At 41.2% G+C, this 21,757-nt stretch overlaps 1 protein-coding gene across 1 annotated transcript in view; it reads left to right on the top strand.

Moving 5' to 3' along the window:
- Positions 1 to 21,757, top strand: part of LOC142383648 (Golgi apparatus protein 1-like) — a 49,131-nt gene that overhangs the window by 14,956 nt on the left and 12,418 nt on the right. Inside the window, exons 3-16 of the mRNA XM_075469270.1 lie at positions 1,741 to 1,827; positions 2,930 to 3,145; positions 4,002 to 4,205; positions 4,625 to 4,696; positions 4,965 to 5,151; positions 5,612 to 5,826; positions 8,885 to 9,006; positions 9,284 to 9,385; positions 9,859 to 10,012; positions 12,370 to 12,594; positions 13,118 to 13,180; positions 14,751 to 14,864; positions 15,154 to 15,242; positions 20,853 to 20,970. Coding sequence (XP_075325385.1) covers positions 1,741 to 1,827; positions 2,930 to 3,145; positions 4,002 to 4,205; positions 4,625 to 4,696; positions 4,965 to 5,151; positions 5,612 to 5,826; positions 8,885 to 9,006; positions 9,284 to 9,385; positions 9,859 to 10,012; positions 12,370 to 12,594; positions 13,118 to 13,180; positions 14,751 to 14,864; positions 15,154 to 15,242; positions 20,853 to 20,970 — 1,968 coding nt within the window. The remainder of the gene's footprint in view (positions 1 to 1,740; positions 1,828 to 2,929; positions 3,146 to 4,001; positions 4,206 to 4,624; positions 4,697 to 4,964; positions 5,152 to 5,611; positions 5,827 to 8,884; positions 9,007 to 9,283; positions 9,386 to 9,858; positions 10,013 to 12,369; positions 12,595 to 13,117; positions 13,181 to 14,750; positions 14,865 to 15,153; positions 15,243 to 20,852; positions 20,971 to 21,757) is intronic.

Here is a 21,757-nt window from a genome sequence, read left to right as displayed (position 1 = left end):
CGTTTTAATTGTAATGTATTGACTTTAAAGGTTAAAATGATTATGTACAGCTGTGTTGGACATGAACAGCAACACTGACAGGTGTGCACATAAACTAGACTACATACATTTGCACGATGAACACTTATCTACCAACTCCCAGCAATATTGTACTTTTTTCTTTGTGGCCACAAAATGGAAAGTCAAACCTAATGTTCAAATATTGAAATATAATATTTGAAAACAGAATTTGAGGATGACTGCCTGCCTTTCATCCAGCATTATAGTTGCCGTGGTTACGGACAGACAGGCTTGGTCCAGAGGGGTGTACTGCGAAGCAAGTTCACCACAGCCAGGCTTTCTGTTTCCTGAACCATCATTCAGAGACTACAATGGCGGTTCTGATCTTTCTTTTCTCTTCAGGCTCTACACACCCGCATAAAGAGAGTGTTTGTCGTGTCATGTCACAAAATCCACTGATCAATACAATTCAGTTTTTCTAAAGCGCCAAATCGCAACAAATGTCATCTCAAAGCACTTCAAAGATGCACTCCAATTCAAGACAATTAAATCCAATTATTGTAATCCAATCATAATCCATTTAATCCCAAATTAGTCCAATCCATACAGACACCCCCCCCCCCCCCCCCCACCCCCACCCCCCCAAAAACGTTTCCTAGTTAAGGAAACCAACAGATTGCATCGAAACTTCTTTGATCCAGTCCCCCGTCTTTAGCATGTTCTTGGCGACTGTAGAAAGAAAAAAAACTCCCTTTTAACAGGAAGAAACCTCCATCAGAACAGCCCACGGTGAGAATCCTCTAAGTTTCAGACTAAATCAAAGTGAAACTAATTTCATTGATCAAAAAAGTCTATTTTAGATTATTTAATTTTCAAATCTGTGTCCAACATCATCTGCATAGAACACACGTCAGAAAATTGGGACCCACTTTAAGCACCTTGTCAGCTTGCTTAGCCACTGATCTGATGTGGATGTGAGATAAATCGTATTGTAACATACCAGAGGCAAGCTGTTCACTCAACTCGTGTTACAGGGCAGCGAGCAGATGCATGTATGCCCACAGATGGTGTCACACAAAAAGTTATTTCTCATTGCTTATAGCGAACATGATAAACAGTAAGGAAGTATTGCATTTTATATATAACATATTATGTTGATAAAACGAGTTTTAGTGTTGAACTCGAATCCAGGTCAAGTTACTCAAGTTGACTCCAACGATTAAAAACAAAATGGAATCTATGGGTTGTTACCCTTTTTTTTTTCCTTTTCTTTTTTTCTTCCATTTTTGATCTCGGCACTTAAATCGGAAAATGTAGAACGATTTGTCCGGTCTTTCATTTTGGTTTAGGAAACGAAAATTGGAAAAGTTTGTTTTTAAATGGAATGCACTTCTTGTACATGCCTCTTGTTGATGGTCTCCCTGTATGTAGAGGATACTGTGAAAGCCAAAAACAGGACTTCATCACAGTGTTCTTTTTCCCACACTGAGTCGCACGAAATGTTGTCAGGGTTTTTGAGAAGGATTAGCTGAAAAACATGGTAAATGGTAACATACAAATATAAAGAGACAAAATTATGACTTATGATTTTTTTTCCTTTAAGCTTTGAACCTGGTTTAAAGGTAATTTTTTGTGTCACTTTGCTTTTATATGCAACTGTTAAATTTCATCTTAATTGGTGTTATGTTTCAGGTAGTTGTGAGCTGTGTAATCCACATTTGTTTTCCTTCTCTGTCCCAGTTACTGTGGAACTACAAATTCAACCTGACCACCGATCCAAAGTTCGAGTCCGTTGCAGTCGAGGTCTGCAAGACGACGATTTCTGAGGTCAGATTTAAAGACCAAACTTCTGCATTTTAATTGCAAGTTTACCACGTCCATGAAGAATTTCTGACGAGCTGGTACCGTGGATTGGTAAACAATTGCTTGATGTGTTTTTAGAGGGCTGAGTTTGGAGTTGAGGGTAAATCTTTTGAATAATTTCCTTGCAGAGAAATAGAAAAGAAACATGTTCTATTCTTCATAAGAGCTTGAATAAGAGCAACTGGAATTATTTTTGGATCTTGAAGATGTCTCACCTCTCATCCGAACGGCTTCTTCAGTTCTAAAATTGATGGTGGGGAGTATGACCTCACATGTCACTGCAATATGACCCTGACCAATATGCATGTCGTTAGTCATTATCACCTCTGAATCTCTACCTCTGTAGAATATTATGCATATTCAATTATCCTCCCAGCAGCACATAGTTGGTACATTTCTCATTTGATGACAAACTGGCTTCTTTCATTTAACCCTTTACATTCCCACTCAAAATTTAATGGCCCAATTCAAGGAGTTTATTTCCTCAGCAACAGTTGGTTTAGTTAAAATCAAGAATTTGAAAGAACTTGATGAAAGATGACGTAGGATGTGACGGTAACAATCACAGGTTTGAACTAAGAAACTGCAAAAATGTAGTGGATGATCGCCCCCTTTCTTTCCACAAAATGAATTCATCTTGCAAAGACAGTATTATTCTTTTACAATTGATTGTTGATATATTTACAGCATGTGACATAGTTTTACTAAAAAAAAATAGCTACTATTAGGATTTGTCTTGTGTTCATGAAAACCAGGGAAAAGTCATTTGAATCATTCATAACTATCCATAAAAGAAAAGAAAGAAAGCTTTTTGTGTTTTTAGTGTCAAATCACCCAAAAATGATAAGGATGCTTTAGGTTTTCTAGGAACAAAATGATTGAATTGGTCATGCAAACCTCTTATTTTGCAAGATCTCCTTAGACATTTAAGTGACGGATAATGATCTTGTGGCATTAAGTGTCTTCCAAGACCAGGCATGTTTATTTCTGAAGCACTTCTCAACAAGAGAAAGATTTGAAATGCCTTTGGTTCTTATACAAAATAACAAATCTTTCCCTAATTCAGATTAAAGAATGTGCAGCGGAGGAGCTCGGAAAGGGCTACCTAGTGTCCTGTCTGGTCGATCACCGTGGCAACATCACTGACTACCAGTGCAACCAGTACATCACCAAGATGACCAGCATCATCTTTAGCGACTATCGACTCATCTGTGGCTTCGTGGACAGGTGTCGCGATGACATCAATGCTCTGAGCTGCGGCAGCATTAGCACTGGAGACAAGGTGAGCTGACCTACTGCCACAGCTGGATTTAGTTTCACACTGAGTCGGCTTTACCAGTTGAGCGAAGCAGATACCGATTTGAAAATACTGCAAACAACTGATTAGTCAGAATCATCACCTGTGGGTGTAAACACAAATGACGCCGTTACTCTCCCTGGCCCTTGCTGCAAAATTGTCCCAAAGCTTAATCGATTTCCACGCTTCAAAGTTTTGGGTGTTCTTTTAATTACATTTTGCAACCTAGACGAAAGAGACTTTTTTTTTTTTTTTTTTGTAGCAGAGATGCTGATGATGAGTGGTGGGAAAATGATTTGTGATATGAGCTTTCTGAAAATGAATCGGACACACGAAGAGCAAAAAAAAAAAGAAGCACGTAAAGCTGCTGAGACTCGGAGGCAGTGGCTTTTGCCATTTTCTTACATCTGTTGCGTCTTATCAACGAAAATAAAAAAAGAAAACACTCTCGTTGACTCATTACTGCTGATTCTTCATAATGCACACCTGCCTGACAGTGGTGGCTCAGCCCGGCATCGGTGTGTGTTAAAGTGCAGTATTGCAGAATCCTCTGAGTACACACATGCACTGTTTCAGCTGTTAGTACCCCCCTCTCTGGCTCAGAGGTGCATCAGAAGCGGATCAACCTCGACACCCATGTTGCTTCTTTACTTTGACACATTTGCAATAAAGGTGTTTCAGTCCCTTGAAAGGCAAGTGTGATAAGGCCATTTGTTTTAATATGAGTAATCACTTGAATGAATTCCAATGAAATGACAGCTTCCAATGCAATGGGAGGCACCAGCACGGAGTGAAAGTGACTGATGACCTTGTGTCATTGTGACTTGTGCTTTCTGTGCAGGACATCCACTCTCAGGGGGGAGCTATTGCCTGTCTGGAAAAAGGTTTGGTGCGAGAGACTGAGGAACAGCCAGGTGCACACCATATCAAAGATGACTGTAAAAAGGCCATCATGAGAGTTGCAGAACTCTCTTCCGATGACTTCCACCTTGACCGCTACCTGTATTTCGCCTGCAGAGAGGATCGAGAGCGCTTCTGTGAAAATGTGAGGATATGGACATGACGTCTTACTTTGTGTAAAGGGATCTAATGTTATGGGTTTGTGAAGGATTTTCTTCACTTGCTGAGCTCTTTTATTTTTTTTTTTATTTTTTTTATTTTTTTTTAATTTTTATTATTTTTTTTTTTTAGCAAACTCAGCAGTTGTAATCCTCACACTCTTCTTTTTAAAAGTTATGTAAGTCATCTTGAAAAGCTCATGATTATTTTCAGATTTTTGTGTAAATTGGGTGCCCGCCCGAAAGTGAAGTGAAGAAGATTATGATTTTGCAGACTCCTGTTGACTCATTCGAGGAGTCAACTTATCTAATACAGCACATGAAAAACTGGTGTCAGATGTCATGTGGCAGCTTGAGGCATATTCTTGCTGCAGTTTATTTGACTGTTGTTCTTTTTTCTTTCCAGACGCTGGCTGGGGAGGGCCGAGTTTACAAATGTCTCTTTAATCACAAGTTTGAGGAGGCCATGTCTGAAAGGGTGAGCGCTGTTCACTTAACTCTTACACTTGGTCTTCTCTCTGTTTAAATCTTTTTCAGAAAAAGTAGTTTCATTTTCACTTAGCAGCTTAAATGAAGTTTGGACAATTGATGTTTTTTGTTTTTATTTATATATATATATATATATATATATATATAAATAAGCATATTTTAAATTCTGTGATGAAATATTTCCTTGACATTAGACTAAATTCTGTCAATGGTCAAAGTAAGAATCTCTGTGATGCTGACTTTGGCTGTATCTTCAGTGCCGTGAGGCGCTGACTACAAGGCAGAAGCTAATTGCTCAGGACTACAAGGTGAGCTACTCACTGGCCAAAGCCTGCAAGTCGGACCTCAGGAAGTACCGGTGCAGCGTTGACTCAAACATGCCAAGAGCCCGAGAAGCTCGTCTGTCCTACCTGCTGCTGTGTCTGGAGTCTGCTGTGCATCGAGGTAAACGGCTTCTCCCCAGGGTGAACTTCCAGACAATCTCTCTGAGTGCCCGTCTGTAATTAATGTTCTTTATTGTTTGACTGACCTGTCACACCGTTATGGTTCAACAACCTGTTTTCACTTTTCAATTATAGTCTTTAAGAAAAGACTATTGTGTAGCTTGTGAGCTATTATTTTTATTTTTATTTATTTTTTACAATTTATGAAGTAAAAATGAATTCTTTCAATCAAAAACAACGAATTTTGCATTAAGAGTTTTAAATTAAACAAGATAAAGTTTCACACTTGGTTCTCTAGATCTGAGGTTTTTGTTGGGAAACGAAAAGATTTGAATACCTACAAAAATCTTTTGACATAAAAAACACTTGACTCCATGAAGTGTGTGTGTGTGTGTGTACATCTCAGTATTTCATAGATGAACCAGCTGTCACTGCTGACTGTGGGATTGTGTGTATTTCAGGCCGTATAGTCAGTGGTGAATGTCAGGGTGAGATGATGGATTACAGGCGGATGCTGATGGAGGATTTCTCCCTAAGTCCCGAGATTGTGCTGAATTGTCGCAGTGAGATTGAGGACCAATGCTCTGGTTTACACCGCAAAGGACGAACGCTGCACTGCCTGATGAAAGTTGGGCGATCGGACATAGGAGCCATTGAGCCCAACTGTCAGAAGGCGGTAAGTTGGGAATAACAATATTGCCACCTGCCTATTTTTATAAATTTTCTTGCAGGCCTTTGGGATAAAGTATATTTCATTTTTTTATATGTGTATATATATATATATATATATATATATATATATATATAAATTAGTGGTGGGCCGTTATTGGCGTTAACGTGCTGCGATAATTTGAGAATCTTATCGGGCGATATAAAAAATATCGATGTTAATCTATTCTCAAAGTTGAGTTGGGAACTGGGTCAAAATAGGTAAGCAAACTGTGATGACTTTTACCTTGATATTTTAGCTCGGGTGTAGGCCGATGTACTTTGTCTGCCGTTAGGTGTGATGAAAACAGAAGAACGCCACTTTGCAGAAGCCTGTGCTAGGCAGTTTATGGAGGTCGCTAATCTGTGGGGGATAGTTGACCAAATCTGCTCTGTTGGAACAGACAGCGCTCCTAATATGGTGGCCGCATGGAGGATACTGCCCTTCGAGCATCTGCCGTGTGTTGCACATGTACAGATAGCGATTGTAATGTCACTGCGAGAAGGGGGTTGATGCTGCACTTGCCAAGTGTCGTGAAATGGTGGGACATTTCAAACACAGTCCGGCCAACGCAGACGAGCTGAAAGGCCAGCAAACCTCCCTTGGGCAAGTTCAGGAGCCGCTCGTACAAGATGTTCCAACACGGTGGAATTCCACCCTCGAGATGATCAAGCGCGTGAGGCGCAACAGAGACGCACTGCACACAACAACGCTATCTCAACAGCAGCACAATTTCTCATCAATCATGGAGCAAACCGGAGTTGTACACACCGTAAACTATAGCTCTGTATGTGTGCCAATAATTACAGCCAAAAACATTCTGTATATATTGACATCATTAAGTAATTGTACTTGGAGACCTGGATCTTTATTAGAAACATGCCGATAATGCAATGTTAACACACCAATAGCGGTACACGACGTTCAAAGTAAGAAGGAAGAGTGAGGAGAGGACCAGTGTTGTGCCAAAAACGCACCGTCTCCTCACAGCTGCAGGTTGTCTGAATTACAGAAGCTTCAGTTAACAAAGTAAGGCGGTAACAACAAGCAGCTACACAGTAGCTGTTTTCACACTGAGATCCGCTACCATCGCGGGTCGAAATTGCCACTTCATCTTAGGTGATCCGTGCCGCCTGAAGCCGAGTTCCGGGGGCGTTGCCTAGTGGCAGAGCGTCACACGAAACGCATAAAATGCTGGGCGTGTACAATGACGTAGGCACAACCCATGCGTACGAGGTAGGGCTAAATACACCTGTCTGCATCAAATTTTTCAAACCAACGATGGCGGGACACCTTGAGGACTGTATATGCAGTTCATGGAGATGTTATTTTACGGGGTGTGGATGGTCACAACATGGGATGCCGCCAAAGAACATGTGCGGAGAATACATGAGCACTATAATGTCCTAGTTGAGGAAATCCATCGACAATTTGAAGCAGGAGAACGCGAACAGCGTCGACACAATCTACGAAGACGTTTAGCTGTCATGGCTCTGAACACACGTATGTGACCTGTCCATCCTGTCTTTTAAACTCCTCACATCCCGCGTCAATTGCTTTCACATCAAATTCGGCTCGGCAAAAAGACTAGGGTCCGACGTGGGCGAATCGAGTTGACACCCCAGCCCGGATCGTCAGTGTGAAAGGAACAGCGGACACGCCAAATTCGCAAATTAAACGCGGGTTCTTCCTCAGTGTGAAAGGGACTAGTGCTTCCAACTACATTCGCACACATTCACACACCGATGGATGCGTCGGTAGGCAATGAAGGTAGGCACGCTGAAGCTGGATTGGAACCACCGACCTTCCGATTGGTGGGCGACTGCTCTTCCTCCTGAGCTACAGCCGCCCTTTAAGTGCAGGCACTGGGAATGAACAGATCCCTCTTTGTGGCACAGTTTCTTCATAACTCCAGTGCTGAACTGGACCGAGTTGTGGGCTGGGGATATATGTAAGATGCATGCTCCTCAGTGCAGCTGACTATAGAACATTTCCAAGCAAAGCTGGCTTCATGGGTCTAGCAGGTTGGATGCGAGTGGGCGAGGCTCAGAGTCTGAGGCTTGGCAGAGGAGGTGAATACGATAAGGGATTTTAGTTTACACTTCAAATCTGGATTGGCTTTAGCCTAGGAATCTAGACGCCCCTAGCGACCGCAAATTGAATTTGCTCCCGGGCTAGTCTAGTCAGTTGTGGTTGTTTTGCGAGGCTGAAAATCAAAACTTAATCAGGCCAATCAAATCGTGAGGAGCGGGGTCGGAGGCCGGGCTACCTAGTGATGACAGAGGTGCGACGTTTCAGTGTGTAATTCCAGAGAGAGGTAAACAATGGCTGCGCCCAGCGAACAGTCTTTCGAGTTGGCTTTGGCAGCGACTCTAGAAGATTTAAATATACATATTTCTTTGCGAGACGAACAGATAACTGCACTTGGGGGGAAAAAAAAGGAAGTTTTTGGAGTTTTTCCCACCGGGTACGGTAAAAGTTTAATTTACCAGCTTGCTCCGTTGGTGGGACGACGCATGGGTGTCCACATGGGTCGTGCTGACTACGTAATCCTTCTTCATCGCTCTGATTGGTTGTTGCGCCATCCTATTGCGTGGCGTTGAGTGCAGAGGCAACTTAACAGACAACTGTTTATCCTGCCCACACTGCTATCCAGCGTCACTAGACCCCTGTACAGCTTTTTGCTGTACGGATCTGGCTTGCTAGGCTAGCTTGGCTTGTCACTTTCATGAAAAGGGATAACTTGGGTGGAGTTAAGACTTTCTACTCCAACCCAAAGGGATTTTGAGACACTATAGGTTCGAACCATTCAGCAGCGTGTACCACAAAACAAATCTTTTTAAGCATAGTCCAAATTATTTCCACTTAGTAGGGTTAAAGAACCATTTTTCTATGGTGACAGCCAATCTCAGTTGATGCATTCTTAAAGATCCCAGAATTACATCAGCCGTATAGACCTTCCAGTTTTTGTTGTCTGTTTATGTGGGGCCTTTTGTTTATGTTTTTTTTTTCCCCCTTCCTTCAGCTTCAGGCATTGATTCAGGAAGCTGACCCTGGAGCAGACTATCGCATAGACCGTGCACTTAATGAGGCCTGCGAATCCGTCATCCAGACGGCCTGCAAACACATCCGCAGTGGAGATCCCATGTGAGTTCATTAGATGAACTATCATGTATATCTATGTTCTCATTAAAGTTCTTTTGTTTCTTTATGTGGGTCCCTGGTCCGACAGAAACTTTAATTACATGTTTTGAAACATTTTATTCAGAGGGTTGATTTTCAAGAAATCTTTAAAAAAAAAAAGATGTAATCTAGTTCAAGGCAACTCAAAATGATAACTTTTGCTTAAGTAAAATTAATTTTGTATCTTAGCTGCACTGTGTAGTTGATAGAATTTACAGTGTTTGTGTTGCTGATCCTGCAGGATCCTGTCATGCCTGATGGAACATCTGTACACTGAGAAGATGGTGCAGGACTGTGAACACAGACTGCTGGAGCTGCAGTACTTTATCGCCAGAGACTGGAAGTAAGCGTAGCTACCATTTCATGCACAGGCTGATTAACCATCGACGAAACAAATTTAAAAGTGTAGCGGAACAGGGATTTAATAAGAAACTGACATCAGTGGCACCAAAGTTGTGTAATTTTTTTATACTCAAGTTGGTTTGTTGAGAATGACTTAATTTGAACTGCATTTCATAATAAGTCCACTGTTTGACATATTTCTGTTTCTCTGCCATTAGTCACACAAAAGCAAAGATTGAACGGTTAATATTTGTTAAATAAGTTTTTTGTATTTGACATGTGCTTCTATTTAATTGGACCATTCATAGATCTTTTGATTCAAATGTGTATCCTGTATTTACGTCATGAAGTTGGAATAGACACTTGTTATAGTTTCAGCTGGAATATTATCAAATTCATTCACATTGATTCTAATTACTTATCACTAGATTTTTGCCTTTTTTTTTTTTTTTTTTTTTTTTTTTTTTTTCTCAGGTTGGACCCAATCCTGTATAAGAAATGTCAGGGTGATGCTGCTCGACTCTGTCACACTCACGGCTGGAATGAAACCAGCGAGATGATGCCACCTGGTGCCATTTTCTCCTGTCTGTATCGCCATGCTTATCGCTCCGTGGAGCAGGGACGCAGGGTGAGTCACTTCTGTCATCGCTGACTTTTCATCGATCTGACTTTTACAGGAATTGTTCATTCAGGTTACACATGACATAAACATGACATGTCTTCACTGTCATTTCACAACCTATTCAGAGTTAATTTCTACAAAATGCATCATCTGCTTACATTGCCAACACTTTCTTCTTATTTCTTCATCTCTTCCCACTGATAAACACCTCGCTGCACCCCTGAGAAAGCAGTACTTGCCTAGATCTGCTTACATTGTGCATTGGGGAGCATTTATTTTTTACTTGAAAATGTGAGCACTAACAGTAGATTTGAGCTTTACATTTAAAAATGTTCAAGCACACAATATGAATATCCATTTAGGTGTAAAGCGGTAAGGAAAAGCAGTTTTGTATATGAGCCAGAAAAGGTGGACTCTTATTGACCAGAGAATATTCTCATAGCTTCCCAGCTGGCGTATGAAGCACACAACCAGGGTCTGACTGTGAGTATGTCTTATTGCCAAACTGATAATGATCATTTCTGGAAACTCAACTTGCCTGCAGTGGTGACTGGTTGTGCGTAGAAGTGATTATGTTTGGTAATTCTAGTCTCAATGCATGTGCCAAGGTGGTTTAATTGTTGAAATGAGCTCCTGAACCGTGAAAAATCAACACAAGGCTTCAATGAAGCAAAATGTGCTTGCTCTGATTAATCAACTACAGCAAATTAAGTTTGTGATCAAAATCAGCAATGGAAGATCCTACAGGTTCAAGTGATGATCTCGCCAAAGTTTATTGAATCAAGATCAACAAAAAAAAGTGTTGTTATTTGAATCTTTTTTTATTCATAAAAACAATTCTAAAACCTCTCCTGCTGCATCGTCCCTCTTTGTTGTTTATTTTATACCAAGTGAGCAGCCACTGTTGGGAATTGTTTAATGAATATTAATGTTTAATAAGTAGAAATGAAAATGCCTGTATTTTACAAGAAGTCACTGAAATAATTTCCACATCTGTATAAAGTGTTCAGTTCCTAAGATTTTTCCACTAGCTCGCTTCGGCTCGCGTATTGCGTGTTTCCACTAGCACGCCGTACCTGCAACCGGGACGATTTTTCGTAACACCTCAGCCCTGGTTCCAAGCGGGCTGAAGCGTTACTAAAACGTGACGTCAGCCGACTGCCTTCCACTGATTGGGCGATGAGTGTCGTCACTGGAAGCGTCATAACGCAGATAACAAAAGCTAGCGTTAGCAACCGTTAGCTTACCTCCAAACGTCGTCTTTTTGAAGCTCGTAACAAAACTCTCCGGTACTTTTCAATACTGTTTTGTCTGGCGGCCAGGAGTCTTCTCTGGCTCTCTTCTCTTGCCTTCTGTGCGACAAAAAGCCACAGGGTGAGCAGCAACACGCGCAGCCGTGTTACGACGACCCCGCCCACGTCGAGGAGGCACGAAGTGTAATGGAAACGCAACCAAACCGAGCCGTGCCGAGCTAGTGGAAAAGCGCCATTAGTGCTTTATTCTGAAGTGACTGTTGTATGACAAGAAAAAAAAAGGGAATGATGCAAGTTTGACAAGATGTCGGCCAAGAACTGCGCTTCTGCTGTTCGTGTTAGCAACTTCATTTCAATGAAAAGTTTAAAAGACATCCGTAGTGCCTGATCAATGAAGCTTCAGCTACATAATAGCCACCATCTTTGAAACGAGGGCTGAAATTTTGCAACTGATTTTAGTGAAATCAAGCCAGTCAGTTGGCTCGCTGGTGAAGTGCAAAACATTTTTTGACCACCTGAGCAACAGTAACACTTGTACCATCCATTTTTTTTTATCAAACTTTTGCTGTTATTGAAGAAATCAACATGTTTTGTGCACAGTTAACACAAGTCTGTGGAACACATCCCATCTGATGTTATTATCCTATGAAGTCATTATCCTGTTTGCAGCTAAGAAATCTTGCTTGCTATATTAAGCATCTCTTTATTTGACAAAAAGAGGTACAAGCCACAGAATGAAATGTAAGGTGAAGCGAGGTGACCGGCCCAGCTTCTCTATATCCTCATAAAGTATTCACCCCCTTTCTGGAGCAACAGATTTCACCGGGTTTCAATTCAGGTTTTGATGCAAGTTCTCTTTTCAAGCCTGAGAATAGACTTGAAAAATGACTATTCGTTATTTTTAATGTTCTTATTTCTATATTTCACCCATTAAGATTATACTGAATATCTTTTAGACATCTAAATAAGCGGTCTTACAAACCTAGAAGAATTCTACAGTCAAGAATGATTGTCTGGTGTCTTTGAGCACTAAAATCTGGCAATGTGAATTCTCTTCTTTGATGGTCTTTGAGTTCTTTTGTAATACTGAAATGGTGCTAACCCCCCCAGCTCTCCCGGGACTGTAAAGTGGAGGTACAGAGGATTCTCCATCAGAGGGCGCTGGATGTTAAGCTCGACCCTGAGCTGCAGAGACGCTGCATGACCGACCTAGGAAAATGGTGTAGCGAGAAAACGGAGACTGGGCAAGAGCTGGAGTGTCTGCAGGATCATCTGGAGGATCTGGTGACTGACTGCAGCTATGTGGTGGGAAACCTCACAGTGCTGGAGTCAGAGGTTAGGTTCAATTACTTATTCATGGGAACAGTTTGAGCACTGCTTTTAGTGACATAGTAAAATTACACCAAAGTTCTAAATGTCCCTGAGGGTTTCTTCTCTTTAGCACCTTTTAAAGTCACTATCTTATCATTAAAAAACTGAATCATCTTCTCATTCACTGGTTTCTAACTTTTTTTTTACTAGTGATGTGAAACGAATTGGTCTGATTCATAGTTATTAAAGACTGTAGATGAAGTGCTGGAATGAGTTTTTAATCAAATTAAATGTGCTTCATTTAAAGGAATTTCAAAGATGTAAACAAAAAAGGCAAAAAGTCCCTTCTAAAATGGACTGTAAAAGAACCATTACGTCTTTTATTTCTTTTTGTTTTTCCTTCATTTATCCAGACACCAAGTTTGGAACCGACTGAACATAGTGACTGTGACAACATGAGTGCTTTGATGGGATAAAAGCAGAGTGACGGATCCGATTTTGTTGGAATCTTTTGTGTAAACGACATCGTTCTCTGTTTCTTCCTCAGGATATTCAAATCGAGGCGCTGCTGATGCGAGCTTGTGAACCTGTAATTCAGGCCTATTGCCATGTGAGTATGCACAGAATTTCTTTCTCTCTGAGACATTCAGATGACATCATGAAAAACTGGGTGCTCCTTCAGTACTAAGAAAAATTCTTAAATTACCGCCAGATTGATGCGAACGTCAGGCAGGGGATGTATTATTTTTTTTTCAATCCAGCTTGATAGAGTTGAGCCTTCAGTAAATCGGTTCAAATGTAATCATTTGTTGCCAAAATTGTAAAAGGCCAAGTGTTTAAAAAATGGTTAAAAAGCAAAAAAATGGTCTTCAGATGAACTGTTTATCTGCTCCATATTTGCATCTCACTTTGGGTGAGAAGACGGTATAAACGTGATGGCAAAATATGCAACAGTTGACACGAGTATGAAGTCACTGTATTCACTATCAGTGATTATTGTTCTTGTTGTTGTATTTCTTGCAAATCAGTGAATAGAACCTCCTTTTGACAATATTTTTTACGATCTACGATTTACGTTTCTTATCTGACAAAAGAAACGGAGACAAATGTGAATGAGAGCAGCTTTATTGGGAATTGGGCTGTATTTGTATCTACTTTCGCTGTACTTTTTATCGCAAAAAGATGCAACTATGAACCAAGTACTGAACGCCTTTGCCCATTCGTCTAGTTGAGTGTATACATGCAGTGATTTGATCAGCAACTGCATTATATGCGTGTGCTAGCCTGGTTTTGAGAAATGCCTGATTTTGGTCAGATTACCATGTTTTCGTGCAATAAATCCAGTTTTGGTTGAACTAACCCAATACACAATCATTTTTTTCTGGTGCCATGTAAAGTGTCATCCATTTTACAGACTGAAATGTCTGTAAAACATTTCAATCTGTAAAATGTTTCAGTCTGTAAAATGGATAAGTGAAGGAATACAGACCACCATTGACTGGATAAAAAACTATGCAAGTGCTGGCAGGTACCTGCAAAGTTAATAATAGGAGTTTGATTTAAAGAAAAATGCATTTACAAAAGGACTGCATACACTTTACAAAGAGTTTGGCATAGTTTTAAATTTGCTAGGCAGGTTTCTGTGGTACATACTCACCACTTTTGCACCACTGTCTTCTGGTTTAGACAGTTTTATTATTGCAAAAGTTTCATTTTATTTAAAAGTACACACTTATATAGGGCTGCATCTGATGGCCAAAGGGCTGCATCTGATGGCCAAAGAGCTACATCTGATGGCCAAAGGGCTGCATCTGATGGCCAAAGAGCTACATCTGATGGCCAAAGAGCTACATCTGATGGCCAAAGGGCTGCATCTGATGGCCAAAGGGCTGCATCTGATGGCCAAAGGGCTGCATCTGATGGCCGAAGGGCTGCATCTGATGGCCGAAGGGCTGCATCTGATGGCCAAAGGGCTGCATCTGATGGCCGAAGGACTGGGGGAATCAGATTTTCAAAGAAAATACGATTAAACTGTGAAGAAAATGCAAATTCCTTGAACACCTTGAGTACAATGAGTACAATGAAATAAGAGGATCATCAAGAGTTATCTGGATCGACACCTATTACCTCATATTTTAATGACTTTTCTGTCTGAAATTATGTCTCTTTTTTTCTGCTAGGAGGTAGCTGACAATCAGATTGACACTGGTGATCTGATGGAGTGTTTGGTTCAGAACAAACACCAGAAGGAGATGAATGAGAAGTGTGCTGTGGGAGTCACACACTTCCAGCTGGTGAGCAGATTGGTGCAAATGTGTTGTCATGTTTAAGCACAGCAACAACACAATTAGAAGCTTTTGGATGTTCTCTGCACCAAATTTCTTCGTCCATCTCATTCATTTCTTAGACAACACTACTAATTATTGTCTGAGTAGCATCTTAAACTTGAAAAACATGTGCAGTATATGGTGATGTTTCATGTTGTTGCAGTACAGCTCAAGCCTGTTTTAATGAGTCTGCAGCCACACTCACAGCTGAATTCATCGATAACCAACTGCCACTGCATCTTTATTGTCATCACAGATTCAGATAAAAGATTTCCGCTTCTCCTACAAGTTCAAGACAGCCTGCAAGGAGGATGTTCTCAAACTGTGTCCCAACATCAAGAAGAAGTAAGTCACAAAGTCGATGGTGCTTCCACCACGTCATTTTTGTAATCCATCTTAGAGATGTCCAGTATTTTCTGTTTATTTATTTTCAGTTTTCTTCATGCACTGTTCTCAAAGGTGAAGAAATTATGTGTTTTTGGAAATGGTTGCAGGTTGTATCCAGTAGTTCATGCTGAGGTTTTAGTTTCAGTGTTTCAGGGCTAGACTGAGACAATGCGAGCCTCCAACACTTATACTTACTAACCTTAAACATTTTATACTTTAAACTGTAGGAAAATACAAATTCTTGGAGACAAAAAAATGGTGCCTAAATTATACATTACCAGGGTTAGTTTATCTTTCCACATTGCCAGAACCTGCGATGTTTACGTCCCTCTGAGGGTACGATGTCATGTCAATTTTTTATCCCCAAAAAATTCTTTGGATTTACTATTCATATTGTAAGATAAATGGCTACTCACCACAGAATAATGTGGTACTGACAGTTGTTTTACAGATTTGTATAGTTTTACAGACTCTATATTCATTAAACTCACTGTGGTTGTCCTGTAGATGTTTTTTTCCCCTTCAGAATAATGTAGAGGTGCAGGTGGCAGGGAGATGTCATTTTATCAAAATATGAAATGATGCCCCACCAACAACAAAAGTTTTAACAGCAACCATTGTGAAAAAAAAGGGGCTCCAGACTAACGGTTTCCAGTTTCACCACTAAAATCAACTTTTTTTTTTTTTTTTTTTTTTTTTTTTCTTTGTTTCTGAGAACAGATCTGAATAGATCCCTACCCTTTTCAACACATTGGGCCTCCTGCAACAACCGTTCGTACAAGTCGTGCGTACGAGTGATTTAAGAGAATTTGCACATTCACCAATTTTTTTCGTATTTTTAAAATAGTCCGCTGTTATTCCAATCAAGTTTGCTTGACTAATGGATTGTACATTTAATTACTTTCAAGCAAACATAAATAAATATATACATTATACCCCATAATGATGCTGACATTATTCTGTTTGACTTAAATTATGCACTAATTGAAGGTTAATTTGACTCTGTATATTACAAGGTCAATGGGAAGCGTAACCAGCGGCTGACTTGATACTTTTGGATGCCTTAGTGCGTCAGGCTCTTGGAAGAGACCGTGTAGATATCCATGTGGAGACGGACGAATGGCTGACATCGCTAATTTAGATTGCCAAGGACTGTGCTGCTGCAAATATGCAGCTTGCTAGAGCCACAACTCCAGAGAGAAACACGCCGATCAAACCCAACTCCACCACACGTCCTCACCACCAGTGTTGGTCATCTTACTAAAAAAAAAAAGTAATTAGTGTGGTGGAAGTTTTTCTTACCTTCCTATCTTCCTATTACAAGAAAGACCCCGGACAAAAGGGAGCCAAACCATTTATACAGGAGGAAGGGGCTTTGTTCTTTTGGGTGTGTATTGTTCAACCGTCACCTTACCACACCCCCCGGGGTAATGTCTCACACTTTGGAGCAGGATGCGGGATGTGGTCTCGTTGATCATAAAAAGACAAATAGTTTAAACAATTATTGTCTGTGTGTTAATTAAGAGACAAATGGTTTGCAGACATTGAATTTATCATAACATTAGTTACAGTTACAAATGACTTCTCCCAAAAAGTAATAGGAGGGTTTCAGTTACGTCATCACGGAGGCGCGCAAATTTAAGATGGTGGGCAGGAAGCTTGACTACAGCAGCACTAACATGGATATGAGTGAATATTGTAGTGGTCTGGAGCCGGCATATAGGGAAAGGTATTTGGCATTAGTTGAGAAATACATTGGGCGTGACCCATACTTAATGAAAATGTCCGAATTTTCGCAAGACCAGAACGATTTGCCGAAAATAGAGGCTGTGGACATAACGAGCTACCTGGTTCTCCAGACTTCTTACTGCACCAAGCAACAGATGAAGGCCCACAAAAGTTTGGAGGCATACAATTATTACCACAGCGGATGGATCAGCAAACTCGGAGTAAAACGTCTACAGAATGATTGTGTTTTGGTGTTCGCCTGCAGGGTAAGCTTGTTTTCTGTGTTGTTTATGGTGCATTATCCCAATGGAAAATGCAGTGTGTAGTGCAGGGCTGGGCAGTAAAGCAGAACTTAACATGTTGAATGCCGAGCTGTGAATGTTGGCACTCAAATAACAATCAAAAATGTTTATGTTTTGATAAAATGCCGAGATCCAAATATCCAAATGCTGACATTGTGTCTTTGTTAGCCTAATGCACAAGGCAGAGAGCGATTCTGTTGTCAAGAACTTGGGAGCTAATGTGCCCTGTTAGCACTTAAATACTTCGTGGATACTACTGAAACGAGAAGATTGTGACGACGTGACAAATTTGTTTTGTTTAGATCAACCACTCTCAGAGATCGCATGAAACACCGATGACGGTGTCTTAGCTCTGTGTTTTGGTAACCCAGCTTGACAGTCGGAGCCCAGTCCACTGACTCAGTAGCCAGCAACGCGCTGGGGCAGCCTTCAAAACAAAGCCCAAACATAGCCCGTATTACATTACTGTTGATTGGTATTTAACAACATAATACTTTACTGCACTACTACAAAACAGTTAGATTTCGCACATACCTTTGACGAAGTGGTCACCGCAGACACGAGCATTTGCAGATTAAGCCCCTCTAGTCTGTAAACGTAGGTTAGCTATCCACTTTTTGCGGTGTTGTTCTGTGAGTTTTTTTCCATTTCTCACCTCTATGGGCGATTACCTTAGGTACTCGATAGTAACCCTTTCCCTTACCTCTCAGTTAGACCGATTGCTACATCCAAAAACGGCACAAAACTGAGGCATTTTGGGCAAAAAAGTGGCAGACAAAACAGTGTTTTCAATGGGATCCAGCTCCAGTTGCCCACCACTTAAGTTTGCACGCCTAGAAAATACGGAAGTGACGTCAAGTGAAACCCTCCAATTGAGTTAGTAACTCAGTTACCTCATTGTAAGAGTAATTAGATACTCGGCAAAGTAACTGTGACGTTATTTTTCATGTTCTATACGCTATTACCTGGCAATCAATGTGCTCAGCTCGGCCTTGGTCACCTGTTGCTGACCTGAAAAATGGAGCGTTGCTTGTTTTTAACAGAGTGGCTCGGGCTCCGCTTCCCTCTCTGGCTGCATTTGGGCTTGGGTTAGCAGCAGCAGCAGCAACAAGTGTCATGTCAGCATGTGTCGATGTGAGGTGCTTCATAAGATTCCAGTTGCTTAAGCCAGATGTGGATAACGTGTTTTTTCCTGGGCATAGCGTGCATGTTGCATAAACCTTTTTGCCTTTAATTTCATTGAGCGAGAACTAGTACCAGTACTTCCACTTTGAGAAGGCTACCTTTGAATTTCCCTGGCTCGTCGCCATTGTCGCTGTCTTGTTGTGTTTGGCAGTCAGCGCGTGCAGTGAGACAGCGTGAGCAGGGCATGATACGCCCACCCAGCCAATCATCATCGCATTTGCAACGGTGTCATCATTCCCACCTCTGCCCCTCAAGGCAGCTGATGTGTGGCCAAAACCTGACACCTTGCGCTTCATTCAACCAAATTGTAGTAACGCACCACTTCACATTCTCAGTAACAGCAACAGCGTTGCAACGATGGGAAAAGTAATTAATTAGATTACTTGTTACTGAAAAAAATAATGCCGTTAGTAACGCCGTTATTACCAACGCTGCTCACCACCCTTGGATTTTTGGCCACGGGAACCTTTCAGAGGGAGATTGGAGACAGATCGGGGGGGTCCCAGTCCTCTCTGAGTCGTGCGCTCCCCTTGGTTATCAAAACTCTCGTCAGTTTATCACCCATGGTACATCAGATTCCCATACACCGCTGTCCAACAAGTACAGATTAAGAGGGACTTTAACGCCGTGGCTGGACTGCCAAACATAATTGGAGCAATAGACTGCACACATATACACATCAAAGCAGACGTGGGTGTGTCTCCATACAGCGGGGGGCAAACTGCTCTATAGCCCAGAGAATCTGGCATGCTGCATTTTGCACAATAATGCCATGAACGAGGGTCTCCCAGTACCAGAACCAGCCCAGGCAGACCAGAAGGTGTGGTGCCAGAAGACACCCCCCCCCCCCCCCTTTTTTTTTTTTTTTTTTTTTAAAGCCATTTTCATATTAAACCATTTCTTCTTTATTTCGGTGACATTACGAACTACAGGTGGCACGGAATTAACAGCACTCGTAATAACTTCCCATTTCTTGGCTTTAGCAGGTCCTGTAATTCCACTGCTGACACTGCTAAAAATGACAGATTTTCCTTTCTGGATCTCTGAAAGCAGAACTTCCGTCTCAGAGCCCCTAAAGTTGTTCTTTTTGCGCCTTGACGCCATTCTCATGACTCAACACTTCCTGGCACAGCAGAGAGGAAGCACAGCCTTATATGGTATAATTTTGGGCATGGTGTATGCAAATCTACTATCATTCATCATTTACGCAGGTCGTTTACACACTTTTTCAAAGTTAAGAGCGTTTGTTGAATCTGACGTGGCGTGTTCGTACGAGACCTTCGTACGGAAACATTGAGAGAAATTTCGAATAAGAATACGAAAATGTTCTTGCGTGAGGCCCATTGTTCCTTGATGTGTCCTAAGCAGAAATCTGCTGCAGTTTTGCAGGAAGTTCTCAATGACCTTTTGGTTTTGAAAACTTAAGCCACAGTTCCATGGAGAAGGGAAAGGGATTGCTGCATTGTTCCCAGCCATCGTTGTGATGACGGCAGCCTCACCTTAGCGCTGCCCTCCCTGTCACTCATGCATGATGCACACACACGTGCTGTTGCCTAAAGGCTCTAGCATGGTTGCCGCGTCTGCTCGCGCGAGCGGTGTTGATGACGTCACGAGTTCGTGCCCGCCATAGGACCCTATATAGTGGCGCAAGTCGTTGCGCGCCAGTAGTTGCAATTTTCTCCGTCACAGAGGTGGCGCTGCTACGTGAAGGTTACCTCTACTCTACAAGCACGAAAGTGGAGAAGAAAACAATGCCGCTGTCAAGAGCAAGAATACTGTAATTAATGATACTGCTGCAGTATTCGGATCATTTTAATTTTTTAATTCAGTTAAAAGAGGTGAAGGTTTGAAGCCCCCGGCATCAACAGAGTCTCTGCCCTCTTCTTTGCTTTCACGTATCTGTCCCGTAGCTTCTTCCACACATTCTTACAGAACTCTCCCTCTTTCCCCAAAGTTCTGCCCATCTCTGTGCACCAGTTTTGGGAGTTTACGTGCTCCCTGTGCTGTTTCACTGCAGTTTCGTACAGCTGCCTGTACAAACGCACCTCCTCACTGAGCCTGGTCTCAAATCGGTCCATCCGGTTCGTTGTGCTCGGCGCCGCCAAGTTACAAAAATCGACTGGTGCACGACAACGCGCTGCGCCGTCTTTTCAAGGGAAGCGCCAGGCCTGAAACGTCATTTTGACGTCACGGTCCACCACCGCCGTGACAGACGCGGCAACCATGCTACCGCCTTCAGTCAGTCAGTCATGGTGTTTCAGTGGGTATATGTAAAAAGTGTCACGAAATGTGACTAAATGGTTGAACTGTGGAGCTCTGAACTTCTACCTGAACTCGTCTTTCTGTCATTCAGGGTGGATGTTGTGATCTGCCTCAGCACCACAGTGAGGAATGACACCTTGCAGGATGCCAAGGAGCAGCGAGTGTCCGTTAAATGTCGTAAACAGCTGCGAGTGGAAGAAGTGGAGATGGTAGGTTCACTAAAACATTGTTACGCTTGTTCAGTAGTGTACTATTAAAGTTTGTCTGATTTCCAGTGAAAACTAACACAAATCAAATTTATTTATATAGCACATTTCATGTACAAACAATTCAAAGTGCTTTACATAAAATAAAAGCATTGCAGCAGGGAGTGGAAGAAGCATTAAAAATACATAAAAGAATATAAAGAGAAACAAATTAGGGCTGGGCGATATGGACCAAAAGTCATATCCCGATATATTTAGGTTGAATATCGATATACGATATATATCCCGATATTTTTTCCGCAAAGTAAGAGCTGTGAAATTAAATGCTCAGTCAAAGTCAAAGCCAAATACGAGTAGATTTATTAAAAACTCACTATAAAATGTAAACATAAACACTATATAACAAAGCTCCGTAAGGTGCACATTTAAATAAAAAAAATATCTTAAATAAAATTGGCCAATAAAATAAAATAGGTAAATCTTTTTCTGAGGGCAGCATTTATATATAAAGAGGTAACAAAATAAAGTGCTCAGTTTAAGAAAAACGTTTTTAAACATCAGCTTGAGATTACCTATTTCCGATATTTGAACTATATCGATATATGCGATATGGTCTAATTCCATATCTTATTTAAAAATATATCGATATACCTTAAATATCGATATATCGCCCAGCCCTAAAACAAATAAAATAATTTAAATTAATTTAAAAACGAGCAACAGTCAAGATAAGTTCAAAGATATCGTGCAGATTTCATGCATAGACACATGAGAACAGAAATGTTTTTAA

The sequence above is a fragment of the Odontesthes bonariensis genome, chromosome 7 (assembly GCF_027942865.1).
Source record: "Odontesthes bonariensis isolate fOdoBon6 chromosome 7, fOdoBon6.hap1, whole genome shotgun sequence".
In the NCBI taxonomy this organism is placed as follows: Eukaryota; Metazoa; Chordata; class Actinopteri; order Atheriniformes; family Atherinopsidae; genus Odontesthes; species Odontesthes bonariensis.
The sequence above is the reverse complement of the archived record's forward strand: the minus strand, read 5'-3'. Positions and strand labels throughout refer to the sequence as shown.